The 14,571-nt window shown below is 37.6% G+C and overlaps 1 protein-coding gene across 1 annotated transcript in view; it reads left to right on the plus strand.

The window, feature by feature from the left end:
• Positions 1 to 329: 329 nt before the first annotated feature.
• LOC122048822 (protein YELLOW LEAF 1, choloroplastic-like) overlaps positions 330 to 14,571 on the plus strand; it is an 81,954-nt gene continuing 67,712 nt past the window's right edge. The window contains exon 1 of the mRNA XM_042610344.1: positions 330 to 385. Coding sequence (XP_042466278.1) covers positions 330 to 385 — 56 coding nt within the window. The remainder of the gene's footprint in view (positions 386 to 14,571) is intronic.

Consider the following 14,571-nt stretch of genomic DNA (forward strand, 5'->3'; position numbering starts at 1 on the left):
CGACTAGACAATAGAGAGAATGATGGACGAGCAGAGTCATGAGTGCGATCGAGAAAAATACTGACCGAACGTCAATAAATCACGATCGGACAATCAAAAAATGTCGAGCGGGTCAGAAGATGATGGGCGAGCGGTGTCGAACGCACAATCGAGAAAAACATTAAGCAAGAGGTCAATCTGCATAAAGCGAGTAGCCGAGTGGTACCAGTGAGTGGTCGAGCAAATGGTCAAGCAACAATGGTGAGCGAAACACTAATAGTGAGTGTCGGGCAGAGCAGCGAGTGAGCGGTGAGCGTCGACCGAGCAACCGCGGTGAGCAAAAACTAAGGATGAGTGTCGGGCAGAGCGACGAGTGGAGCGAGTATGATGAGTGCCTAGCAGAGAGGCAAGTGGGGCGAGTATGATGAGTGCCTAGCAGAGTGGCCGTTGGGCGTGAGAGCATGCTCACTTATAACTCGCACTGGGGCAAGAGTCTGGAATCCCGACCGAGAGGTCATTGGGCGTGAGAGCATGCTCACCTATAACTCGCACTGGGGCGAGAGTTTGGAATCCCGATCGAGAGGTCGTTGGGCGTGAGAGCATGCTCACTTATAACTCGCACTGGGACGAGAGTCTGGAGGTGTGAGAGCATGCTCACTTATAACTCGCACTGGGGCGAGAGTCTGGAATCCCGACCGAGAGGTCGTTGGGCGTGAGAGCAAGCTCACTTATAACTCGCACTGGGGCGAGAGTCTGGAGGTGTGAAAGCATGCTCACTTATAACTCGCACTGGGGCGAGAATCTGGAACCTGACCGAGAGGTCGTTGGGCGTGAGAGCAAGATCACTTACAACTCGTACTGGGGCGAGAGTCTGGAGAATCCTGACCGGGAGGTGTTCTGGAGGCCTGACGAGAAAATGATCTGGAAGCTTAACCAGGGAATGCTCTGGAGGCCTGACCAAGAAATCCTCAGGAGACCTGACCAAAAAATACTCTGGAGGCTTGACTAGGAAATGTTCTGGAGGCCTGACCAGTACTTGATCTGGAGACCTCACCAAGAATTGATCTGGAGATCTGACCAGGACTTGATCTGGAAGCTCGACCAAGAATTATTCTGGAAGCCCGACCAGAAGATCACTGATGATACTTCCATCTGAGATTGATGGCAATACTTTGGTCCGAGACCAGTGGCTATAATCCGGTCCGAGACTGGTGGCATAGCTCGATCCCGAAAAAGGGAGAAGATAAGCCCTGAAGTCCATAGAAGCGGAGCCCGTAGCAATATAAGGGGGTAGAGCCTTTATCATACCTGATCACGAAGTGGTGTCAACCGGCTAAGGATCTGACTTGATCCCTTGACTCCCAAATGCCCATGAAGTCGGTGAGTGAAATAGTGTTGATCCCCTGACCCCCAAATGTCCGCGGAGTCAGGGAGAAAAATAAGCTAAGCCCTGACCGTCAAAGGGAGTGAAGCCCATAGTCATATAAGGGAGCAGAGTCCGTAGCAACAGAAGGAAGCAGGGCATCGCGGGTGAAGGGAGCAAAGCCTGTAGATATAAAAGGATGCAAAACAAGTGGAGAATATAGAGCATATAGTAATAATAGAGTGAAGCGCCCATAGCAGTAAAAGGATGCAAAACCCCATGGTGAAGGGTGCAGAGCCTGTAGTAGTAAGAGAATGCAGAGCATCTGTTGGTTGCTATCCGGAATATCGTACTGGTTCTTCTGTACAAAAAATTTGTACAAGTCCTGAACCTTTCCTAACAACCTATTGTGTTCTTTAGAAATTAAATTTGGAATCGCAAACAGAACTTAACATTATTGATTCCAAATTCAACTTATCTGTTCTTAGAGGTTTAGACTTGGATCGCAAACGATGCTTAACATTATTAATCCAAATCCACCTATGTTATAAATTTGATTAAATATTTATTTTAGAGATCGGCTTCTAGGTTAAACATGGTGAGGCACTAGGCCTTCTTGGGTATGGGATCATCCACCACTTCCTAGACAAAGTCTTTCAATGAAATTCAATATTTAATCTCCTTATAGTAACCCTAGGTTTAACCATTAAGAACAATCGAATCATAAGATCGAAAAACAAAAGAAACACAAAATTGAAACATAAATTCGATAGCCTAGAATCATTAGCCTCTTGTGTTTGGTATTTCAAGATCTAAACAAAAGAAAAAACTAGTTATGATGCGGAAACTAATAACTAGTTATACTTTTTATAGCTTATAGACCTCACGATCTTCTATCGTATTCCTCTTCTTATCTCGGATGTTGTGTGGGCGATGATCTATCGAGACGAGAATCTACCCAACCCTCCTTCTTCTCCTTGCAAGTTTCGGCCACCAACAATCTCCTTGAGATGAAGAACTTTGGCCACCAACTAAGCTCTAAGGGATGCTAAGAAACAAAGTCTCCTTTTTCTACTTCTTCTCCAAGTTAAATCTAGCCACCAACCAAGCTCCAAGGGATTGATGTCGTCGGCCACCAAAGAAAAAGAAAAGGAGGAGAGGAAGGATGAGGGCCGACCACCACTAAGGAAGAGAGGAGAGGAATAATAGATGTGTTGTCAGGTGAGGCACCTCTACCCTCTCTTTATATTCCTTGGTCTTGGCAAATAAGAAAAATTTTAAACATAATTAAAACTTCCTTATTTTCCTTGCCAATGACTAATAAGGAAAATTTAATTAAAATTTCCTCTTAATTCATCTTGTGGTCGGCCCCTATAAGTCCTCCAAACAAGGAAAGTTTTAAACACAAAATTAAAACTTCGTAATTTGTTTCAGGAAATTTTTAAAATAAAAATTTCTCTTTTAAAAATTCCCTTCATGGTTGGTTATAAAAGGAAATTTTTATAAATTAAAATCTCTCTATTAAAACATGTGGATGATTACAAAAAGGAAAGTTTTCTCCAAAATTAAAATCTTCCTTTTAACTACAAATAAGGAAAGATATCATACCTTTCTCTTAATCCTTTGTAGAAACTATAAAAGGAAAATTTTAATTTTAAAACTCTCTTTTAAATCATGGCTTCCACATAAGGAAAGATTTTAAAATTAAAACTCCTTTTATTTTTATTGTGGCCGACCACCTTAGCTTGGGTTCCAAGCTAGGGCCGGCCACCACTTGATCCCTTCTAACCTTGGTTTGGCCGACCCTAGCTTGGGCTCCAAGCTAGGCTTGGCCGGCCACCTTAAGGTGGGTAAGAAGTTGAGTTTAGGTGGGTATAAGACTTTATAAATAAGAGGCTATGACAGGGACCGAGAGGAGGAATTGGTTTTGGTCTCCCGATAAACTTGAGCTTCCCGCTTCCCGTGTTCACCCCGAACACCTAACTCAAGTTCATCAATAATAACTCATACCACTAAAGAGTTATTATTGAATTACCGCACCAATCATATATTATTATATGGGCTCATTCTTATCATGAGTGTGTTAGTATCTCTATGTTTAAGATATATAATGTCCACTAATTAAATGAGTTACTGACAACTCACTTAATTAATATTTAGCTCCAAGAGTAGTACCACTCAACTTCATTGTCATGCCGGACTAAGTTCACCTGCAGGGTTTACATGACAATCCTTATGAGCTCCTCAAGGGGACATCATCAACCTAGATTTCTAGGACACAGTTTCATTCTATAATCAACAACACACCATATAAATAATATCATTTCCCAACTTATCGAGCCTATTGATTTAACGAACTAAATCACACCCTTTAATAAATTAAAGAAATAAATATTAAGTATATGTGCTTGTTATTATATCATGATTAAGAGTACACACTTCCATAATAACAGAGGTATTATTCTTTTATATAGTCAGATGTGCTTGTTATTATATCATGATTAAGAGTACACACTTCCATAATAACAGAGGTATTATTCTTTTATATAGTCAGTATAAAAAGAAACAACCTCAAATGATCCTGCTCAATACACTCAGAGTGTACTAGTGTAATTTTATAGTCAAGATAAACTAATATCAAATTACACTATGACTATTCCAATGGTTTGTTCCTATCTATCTTAGTCGTGAGCTACTATTTATAATTTATAAGGAACTGATTGTTGGAGTGTATACTAAAAGCCTAGCTTTTGTAAACATTTATTTTTGAAATAAAAGAATCACATTGGTCAATATCTATATTTATTTGTTAAATGTAATTGTTCAATTAATTTATATTGTAGACAACATGGAGTGTGGTGTCACACTCAGAAGATCATGTTGTCGGTTCTTTATAAATTATAAATAGTTGCTCATGACTAAGATGGAAAGGAACAAACCATCGGAATAGTCATAGTGTAATTAAGTATTAGTTTATCTTGATTAATAAATTACACTGGTACACTCTAAGTGTATTGAGTAGGACCATTTTAGGTAAGTTCTTTTTGTACTGACTTAATAAAAGAACTAGACCTTAGTTATTATGGAAGTGTGTGCTCTTAATCCTAATATAATAACAAGCACATATATTTAATATTTATTTATTTGACTTATCAAAGGGTGAGGTTTAGCTCGATAAATCAATATGCCCGATAAGTTGGGAAATGATATTACTTATAGTGTGTGTTGTTGATTATAAAAGGAATCTGTGTCCTAGTTATCTAGGTTGAGAATGTCCCCAAGAGGAGCTCATAAGGATTGTCATGTTAAACCCTGTTGGTGGACTTAGTCCGACATGACAATGAAGTTGAGTGGTACTACTCTTGGAGCTAGATATTAATTGAGTTGTCAATAATTTACTTAATTAGTGGGCATTCGTTATCTTAAACACAAGGAGACTAACACACTCATGATAAGAATGAGCCCATAATGTAATTTGGGATTGGTGCGGTAGTTCGATAATAACTCTCTAGTGGAATGAGTTATTATCGATGAATTTGAGTTGTGTGTTCGGGGCGAACACGGGATACTCAAGCTCATCGGAAGGCCAAAACCAATTTCTCCTCTAGGTCCCTGTCGTAGCCTCATTATAGCCTCAAGCTCATCCAAATATAAGCCCATCTTGGTGTCCAAGAAGGAGATCGGTCCAATGCTTGGTGACCAAGCAAGGGTCGGCCACATCCTCTTCTATAGGGGTCGGCCCTATTGCTTGGTGACCAAGCTAGTAGGGGCCGGCCACAATAATTCAAACAAGGAGGGTTGTTTTGAATTTTTAAAATATTCTTTTTGTAGAAAACTATAAGTTTTAAAAGAGAGATTTTAATTTTTTAAAACTTTCCTTATTTGAATTTGACTATATATTTTAATAGAAAGTTTTAAAAGTTTTAAAAATTTTAAAACTTTCCTTTTTTAACCATCCTCATGGTTTTAGAAAAAAAAAGGAAGAGAAGTTTTAAAAATTAAAATTTTCTATACATGTTAAAAAAGGAAATTTTTGAAGAGAAGTTTTAAATTTTAAAACATGGTTTTAATTTTTAAAAGCTTTCCTTTTTAACATCCACTTTAGGAAAGAGAGCTTGTAAAATTTTATAAGAGGTTTTCTTCTTGTAAAAATTTTATAAAATTTTTTTTTTATTCCTATAAGTGGTTGGCCACCTTGCTTGGTGCCCAAGCAAGGGGCCGACCAAGATTAGATCCATCTAACCATTGATTTGGTGATTGGTTCAATTAAGAGGAAAGAAAAGAAAAATTAAAAGGGAAAAGGAAAAACTAGAGGAAGATTTTAATTTTTGTAAAAATTCTTCTCTTATTTGCCTTGGACAAGTATTATAAAAGAAGGGGTGAGGAGGCTTCATGAGAGACAATTCTTATTCTCTTGCTTGGAGGTTTTGGTGTGGGCGGCCCTCCCTCTTTCTTCTCTTCTTTTTCCTTTTGCTCTCTTCTCCTTGGTGGTGGTGGTGGCCAGATTTTAGAGGAAGAGGAAGAAAGTTTCTGGGTGGTGTTCATCTTGGAGGATCGTCGCCCACACGACGTCCAAGGCGAGACGAGGAATACGACAGAAGATCTCGAGGTCATTAGTTTACAAAGAGAAGATATAATTAGTAATTGTTTTCCGCATCATGCTAGTTATTTCTTTTTGTAAATATTCCAAACACAAGAGGCATTAGATCTAGTTTTTCGAATTAGTTTTTCAAGTTTGTGTTTTCTTTCTTTTCGAATTTGTGATTTGATTGTTCTTTTTGGTTAACCTAGAGTTATTTAAGGAAATTAAATATTAGCTTTCCTTAAAAGGCTTTGTCTAGGCGGTGGTGGTTGCTCCCATATCCAAGAAGGTCATGTGCCTCACCATGCAGTCCTGGAAGCCAATTTTGGAAATTAATATTTAATGAAATTAATAACATAGGTGGATTTGAATCAATAGTGTTAAGTTCCGCTTGCGATTCAAATCTAAACCATTAAGAACAGATAAGTTAAATTTGGAATCAATGATGTTAAGTTCCGTCTGCGATTCCTAATTTAACTTCTAAAGAACACAATAGGTTATTTAAGGAAAGGTTCGACACTTGTACAAAATTTTTATACAGTGGAACCGGTACATTTTCTTAGGACTAACCAACAATGATAACATGATCTTTTGTGTGTGACACCACACGTCATGTTATCTACAATATAAATTAATTGAACAACTACACTTAGCATATAAATGTAGACATTTGACCAATGTGATTCTTTATTTCAAAAATAAATGTTTACAAAAAGTTAGGCTTTTAGTATACACTCTAACAATCTCTCACTTATACTAAAAGACTATGCTGTCATAAACGCTGTCATACATCCAATCCCCATCCCCTCAACATGCCGATCAAAAGCTTTCGCCGGAAGGGCCTTCGTGAAAGGATCTGCCAGGTTATCTGCTGATGCAATCTTGGTGACAACTTCTCCTCGCTTTACGATGTCTCGTATCAGGTGGTACTTGCGCTCTATGTGTTTACTCGCCTTATGGGCTCGTAGTTCCTTCGAGTTTGCTACTTCACCGCTATTATCACAATAAATTGTGATGATTTTGGGCAAACCAGAAATCACATCTAAGTCCATTAGGAAGTTCCTAAGTCATACAACTTCTTTGGCTGTCTCAGAGGCTGCCACTTACTCAGCTTCCATGGTTGAGTCTGAAACGCATTTCTGCTTAACACTCCTCCATGCTATGACTCCACCTCCTAAAGTAAACATATAGCCTAATGTAAACTTACTATTGTCCATATCTGAGTGGAAGTCAAAATCCGTGTAACCCACAGGGAGCAAATCATCTGCTTGGTAAACCAACATATAATCTCTAGTCCTTCTCAGGTACTTCAATATATGCTTTACTGTAGTCCAATGTCCTTGTCCAGGGTTACTTTGATATCTGCTAACCATGCCCACGATAAAACAGATATCAGGTCTCGTGCACAACATAGCATACATTAGGCTTCCTACTGCTGAGGTATAAGGAACTGCCTTCATCTCTTCTATCTCTTTTGATGTCTTCGGAGACATCTCTTTAGATAAAGATACTCCATGCCTGAAGGGTAGAAAACCTTTCTTGAAGTCTTGCATGCTAAAACGAGCTAGGATTGTATCGATATATGAAGCTTGGGATAAACACAACATTCTTTTCTTGTGATCCCTTATTACTTGGATCCCGAGAATATATGCGCATTTTCCTAAGTCCTTCATATCGAATTGCTTGGACAACCATACCCTTACTTCCGACAATACTTTGATATTGTTTCCAACTAACAAAATGTCATTTACGTATAGTATAAGAAATATCACCCTGTTTCCGTTACACTTCTTGTATACACAAGACTCATCCGGACACTGAATAAATCCATACGACTGGATTACTTCATTAAGCTGGATGTTCCAAGACCTTGAAGCTTGCTTCAGTCCATAAATAGACCGATTTAGCTTACAAACTAGAAGCTCTTTGCTCTTTGCTATGAACCTCTCTGGTTGCTTCATATGGATGTTCTCTTCAAGACTTCCGTTAAGGAAAGCTGTCTTAGCATCCATTTGCCAAACCTCATAATCCATATAAGAGGCAATAGATAAAAGAATCTGGATAGACTTAAGCATGACTACCGGCGAAAAGGTTTCCTCATAATCGATTCCCTTTTTCTGAATGTACCCCTTTGCAACAAGCCTTGCTTTGAAGGTTTCTACCTTCCCATCTATCCCTCTTTTCCTTTTGTAGATCCACTTACATCCAACGGCTTTTACACCATTTGGTGGTTCTACAAGCTCCCAGACCTTATTAGAATACATAGATTCTATTTCAGAATTCATCGCTCTTTGCCAAGATACTGCATCTTTTTCTTGGAGTGCTTCATCATATGTCCGAGGATCAGGTTTATGTTCACCAGGGATCAAGTCCGACAACTCTCCCAAAAACATGAATCTCTCAGGTTACCTCACAACTCTCCCACTATGATGAGGCACTGTCTATAACTGTGCATCATTTGTGACACGTGTTGTAGTTTCTTGTGATATTTCATCTTGTACTGTTGGTACTAGACTAGACGTGTCCTCTCTAATTTCTTCTAGAATAATTTCACTCATGGGCTTATGGTTCATTACATAATATTCCTCTAAAAATCGAGCATTGGTGCTAACAATGATCTTCTGATTTTTAGGATTATAAAACAAACCACCTTTCATTCCCTTAGGATATCCTATAAACAGACAAACTTTTGTACGTGATTCCAAATTATCAGTATCTCCCTTCATCACATGTGCTGGACTACCTCATATCCGAATATGACTCAGACTAGGCTTACGCCCATTCCACAATTCCATGGGAGTAGAGGGTACTGATTTAAAAGGTACCATATTCAGAATGTGCACTGTTGTTTCCAGAGCATATCCCCAAAATGAATCTGGTAATTCTGAATAACTCATCATTGATCTAACTATTTCCATAAGAGTTCTATTCCTTCTTTCTGCCACACCATTCTGTTGAGGTGTACCAGGTGCAGATAATTGGGATTGAATCCCGACCTCTGATAAGTAATTCCTAAACTCTCCAAAGAGGTATTCGCCACCACGATCAGACCTTAGTGTCTTGATACTTTTACCATGACGTTTCTCCACATCAGCCTTGTACTCTTTGAACTTATCAAAGCATTCAGACTTGCGGCGCATCAAGTAAATGTACTCATATCTCGAATAATCGTCTATGAAAGAGACAAAATATTCGAAACCACCTCTTGCCTAGATAGACATAGGACCACACAAATCAGAATGAACCAGTTCTAACACATCTTTGGCTCTATACCCCTTGGCCTTAAAAGGTCTCTTGGTCATTTTACCTTCCAAGCAAGATTCACAAGTTGGAAAATTTTCCAACACTAATGAACCCAAGAGTCCATCGGCTATAAGCCTTTGAATCCTACTCAAGTTAATATGACCAAGCTTTAGATACCAAAGATATGTTTGGTTCATTTCCGAAGGTTCCTTTCTCTTATTAGAATTAGAAAATGTGTTATTAATTTTCATTTGTTGTTTTGTGGGAGTAATTGGATTTAGAGTATACAAATTGCCTAGTAATGCACCAGAACAGATAATAACCCTATTTTTCTTGATAACTACTTTGTCATCAAAAGAAACAAAATATCCATCCACAAACAGTTTAGAAACTGAAATTAAATTCTTTCTAAAAGTTGGCACATAAAGACAATTTCTCAAAACCAAAGTTCTATTCCTATCGAATGATAAGTAGACGTCTCCCACTGCAATAGCCGCTACTTTCGTAGCATTGCCCATATAGACAGTTATCTCTCCTTCATATAGTTATCGGGTTTCCTGGAACCCCTGCAATGTATTGCAAACATAATCAGTGGCTCCTGTATCTACACACCAGGTACTGGTAGATAACACCGCTAAACTGTTGGTTGCTACTCGAAAAACCTAGAGGTTCCACTGTACAAAAATTTTGTACAAAGGTCTGAACCTTTTCCTAGCTACCATGTGTTCTTTTAAATTAAATTTTGGATCGCCTGCGGAACTTAACACGTTTGATCCAAAACTTAATCTATTCGTTCTTTTAGGTTTTGACTTGGGTCTCCTGCGGAACTTAACACGTTCGACCCAAATCACCTTAAGTTATTAATTCCATTAAATATTAATTTCCATAATTGGTTCCCAGTACTGACGTGGCGAGGCACATGGCCTTCTTGGATATGGGAGCAACCACTACCGACTAGACAAAACCTTTTATGGAAAGCTAATATTTAATTTCCTAAAATAACTTTAGGTTAACCGAAAAGAACAATCAAATCACAAGGGAAAGAAAAACAAAAGAACACTATATCGAAAACAAATTCGAAACTCTAGAATCGTATGCCTTTTGTATTTAATATTATTTCCAAAAATAACTAGTATGATGCGGAAACAAAAATTACTAGTTATACCTTTTAGAAAGACCTCTTGATCTTCTACCGTATTCCTCTTCTAACCTCGGACGTTGTGTGGGCAACGATCTTCCGAGATGAGAACCACCAAGCACCTTCTTCTTCCTTACAAGTTTTGTCCATCAAAACTTCTCCTAGGATGAAGAGGTTCGGCCACCACCACCATGCTCCAAGGGATGCTAGAAAAGAGGCTTCTTTTCTCTCCTTCTTCTCCTTCTTAGATCCGGCCACCAAAGCTATCTCCACCATGAGAAGGTTTCGGCCACACAAAGGAGAGGAGAGGAAAGAAAGGGTCGGCCACACCCAAGGAGAAAAGAGAGGAAAAATAGAATAGAGTCGTTAGCCTTGAAGCCTCCTCTACCCCCTCTTTTATAATCCTTGGTCTTGGCAAATAAGGAAAATTTAATAAAAACTTCCTTAATTCTTTTGCCATTGAAAAGGAAAATTTATTTAATTAAAATAATTTTCTCTTTTTAAATTATAATGGCCACTCTTCTCCCCAAAACAAGGAGAGTTTTAATTAAAACAAAAATTAAAACTTCCTAATTTGTTTCTAGAAATTTATAAAAATTTCTCCAATAATTTTAATCCCTTCATGATTGGTTAATAAAAAGAAATTTTATAAATTAAAATCTTTCTTTTAAACATGTGGATAATTTTCAAAAAGGAAAGTTATCTCTAAAATTAAAATCTCCTTTCAATCTACAAATAAGAAAAGATATTAAATCTTTTCTTAATCTTTTGTAGAAACTAATAAAAGAGAATTTTTAATTTTTAAACTTTCTTTTAAATCATGAATATAATTAAAAGGAAAGTTTTTACCAAAATTAAAATCAACCTTTTAATCTACAAATAAGGAAAGAGATTTTAACTCTTCTCTTAATCTTTTGTAGAATCTTATAAAAGGAAGGATTTAAATTTTTAAACTCTCTTTTAAATTATATTATCCACATAAGAAAAATTTTAAAATTAAAATTCCTTTTTATTTTAATAGGGACGGCTACATGAATTCACCCATGAACATACCCATGGCCGGCCCTAGCTTGGTCTCCAAGCTAGCTTGGCCGGCCCCTATAGGATGGGTAAGAAGGTGGGTATAGGTGGGTATAGTACTCTATAATTAAGAGGCTACGATAGGGACCGAGAGGAGGAATTGGTTTTGGTCTCCCGATAAAATTAAGCATCCCGTGCTCGCCCCAAACACACAACTTAATTTTATCAATAATAATTCATTCCACTAGAGAACTATTATTGAACTACCGCACCAATCCCAAATTACATTTTGGGCTCCTTCTTATTATGAGTGTGTTAGTCTCCCTGTGTTTAAGATAACAAATGTCCACTAATTAAGTAAGTTACTGACAACTCACTTAATTAATATCTAGCTCCAAGAGTAGTACCACTCAACTTCATCATCATGTCGGACTAAGTCCACCTGCAGGGTTTAACATGACAATCCTTATGAGCTCCTCTTGGGGACATTATCAACCTAGATTACTAGGACACAGTTTCCTTCTATAATCAACAACACACACTATAAGTGATATCATTTCCCAACTTATCGGGCTTATTGATTCATCGAATTAAATCTCACCCATTGATAAATTAAAGAAATAAATATCAAATATATGTGCTTGTTATTATATTAGGATTAAGAGCACACACTTCCATAATAACTGAGGTCTTTGTTCCTTCATAAAGTCAGTATAAAAGGAACGACCTCATATGGTCCTACTCAATACACTCTAAGTGTACTAGTGTAATTATATAGTTAAGATAAACTAATACCTAATTACACTACGACCTTCCAATAGTTTGTTCCTTTCCATCTTGGTCGTGAGCTTCTGTTTATAATTTATAAGGAACCAATAACATGATCTTCTGTGTGTGACACCACATACCATGTTATCTACAATATAAATTAATTGAGCAACTACATTTATCATAAATGTAGACATTTGACCAATGTGATTCTTATTTCTAGATAAATGTTTATACCAAAAGCTAGGCTTTTAGTATACACTCTAACATAAACATGTTTCAACTACTAGAGAATAAGATATACCTTTATTGTTCTCTTTCCTTTGAGGACAGTCCGCCTTCCAATGTCCAGACTGCTTGCAGATAAAGCACTCGCCCTTTGGCTTCTTCACTCCAACTTTAGGTCCAGTACCTAGAGATCTATTCACCTTCTTTGCTGAGCCAGCCTGTTTCTTCTTCTTCTTTCCTTTCGACTTTGAAGTAGAAATATTTTCAGCAAAGTGAATCTGAGAACTATGACGAAATATACCTTCTGCTGCCTGAAGTTCTATCAGAAGTTCCACCAACGTATAAGCCCTTTTGTTCATGTTATAGTTCAGGCGGAACTGCTCAAAACTTCTGGATAGCGTTTGGAGAATAATATCGATCTGGGTTTTCCCATCGATTTCAGCTCCAAGGATTTGTATTTCGTTCAAATAAGTCATCATCTTTAGGATATGATCCCTTACGGGTGTCCGCTCTGACATGGTGGTTGTAATTAATTTTCTTATTGTCTCTTGCCTAGCAGCCCGATTCTAGTATCCGAAGAGTTCCTTGAGATTGTTCATCATGTCATAAGCAGTTGGTAAGTCCTGATGCTGATGTTGCATCACATTTGACATTGAAGCCAAAATGTAACACTGTGCCATGTCATCTGCCTTTACCCATTTCTTATAATACTCAACCTCCTCTTCACTAGAATCACTATTAGGCACATTAGGGCAGACCTCTAACAGTACAAACTTATAGCCTTCAGCAGTTAGGATAATGTCCAGGTTTCTTTTCCAATCTATGTAGTTGGGACCAGTAAGTTTGTTCTCTTTCAGAATAATAGCTAGTGGGTTGAAAGTCATCCTAAGAATCACAAAATAAACTTTTGGTCAAGACTCTAAATTTAGAATAATATTGATTCCTCAAACAATATTATTTAAATTTACCAACACCTCAAAACACCGTGAATTTTGCATGCCACGTTAATGTGGACATATACAAATTCAACATTTGTAAGAGGAGGTTTTACCCATTAATTTTATTATCTTGTCATCCTAACTTTATGACAAATAAAATTAATAGTGGGTTTTCCTTTGGTCACGCAAAAAAATAGCAGTGACTCCGTTGGGGAGGATACTATTGAATGCGTCTAAGTGTATACCATTACTTGATACTTAGTCCATTAAATAGGATTGTGCCCCTTCAGTTGGAGAAGATCACACGCTCCTAAATAATTTCCTATAATCATCCATAAAGGAAGTTTGATCTAGTGATCCGTAAACAAACTCATCCGTTGTGGAGGGAGGCACTCAGAGCCAACATACAAGTTTGTTGCATCACTTACAAACCAGTAATAGAGACCATGGAATTTATTTACTAATCCCTCTCCCACTTAGTTATTTAAGGTGAGGAATTTTAACCATGCAAGCACACATCACACACATCACAGTAAATAAAAGCAATAAATATGGAAATATAATTTTCCAACTATTATGGCTTCTTCCATCACTGTCCTCCGTGTGCTGCCAACCCTAGCTACTGTCATCTTTAGCCACCGCAATCGGATCTAGTCATCGTATCTATCTTGCTTCTTATTCCACTGCGCCTTTGGTCCTCAAATAGTACCATGCCTCGTAAGGATACAATCCGCGACAAAAATAGAATTTTACATTTATCGATCCTATATTCCACAAGAGAATGTACATGTAATCTAGATCGAAACAAAAATGTAAAATCCTAAAACTAATACAGCTCCTACTGTATTTAATACATACAATCATGCACACACATAAAATGCCCTCGACATGTCCGAGGATCCAATCACACACAATCACAATAAGTCATAATAGTTGGAGCCTGCAACCACAGAGTTAGCATATCCTACTATTATCCTACCTAAATTATGTATGACATGTGCATAATTAAACTGAAAACCAAACACAGAGGTAAACCCTAGCTCTGATATCAATTGTTGATTGCTACCTGGAATATCGTACTGGTTCCCCTGTACAAAAATTTTGTACAAGTCCTGAACCTTTCCTAACAACCTATTGTGTTCTTTAGAAATTAAATTTGGAATCGTAAACAGAACTTAACATTATCGATTCTAAATTCAACTTATTTGTTCTTAGAGGTTTAGACTTGGATCGCAAACGATGCTTAACATTATTAATCCAAATCCACCTATGTTATAAATTTGATTAAATATTTATTTCAGATATCGGCTTC

This window comes from Zingiber officinale, chromosome 2B (assembly GCF_018446385.1).
Source record: "Zingiber officinale cultivar Zhangliang chromosome 2B, Zo_v1.1, whole genome shotgun sequence".
NCBI lineage: Eukaryota > Viridiplantae > Streptophyta > Magnoliopsida > Zingiberales > Zingiberaceae > Zingiber > Zingiber officinale.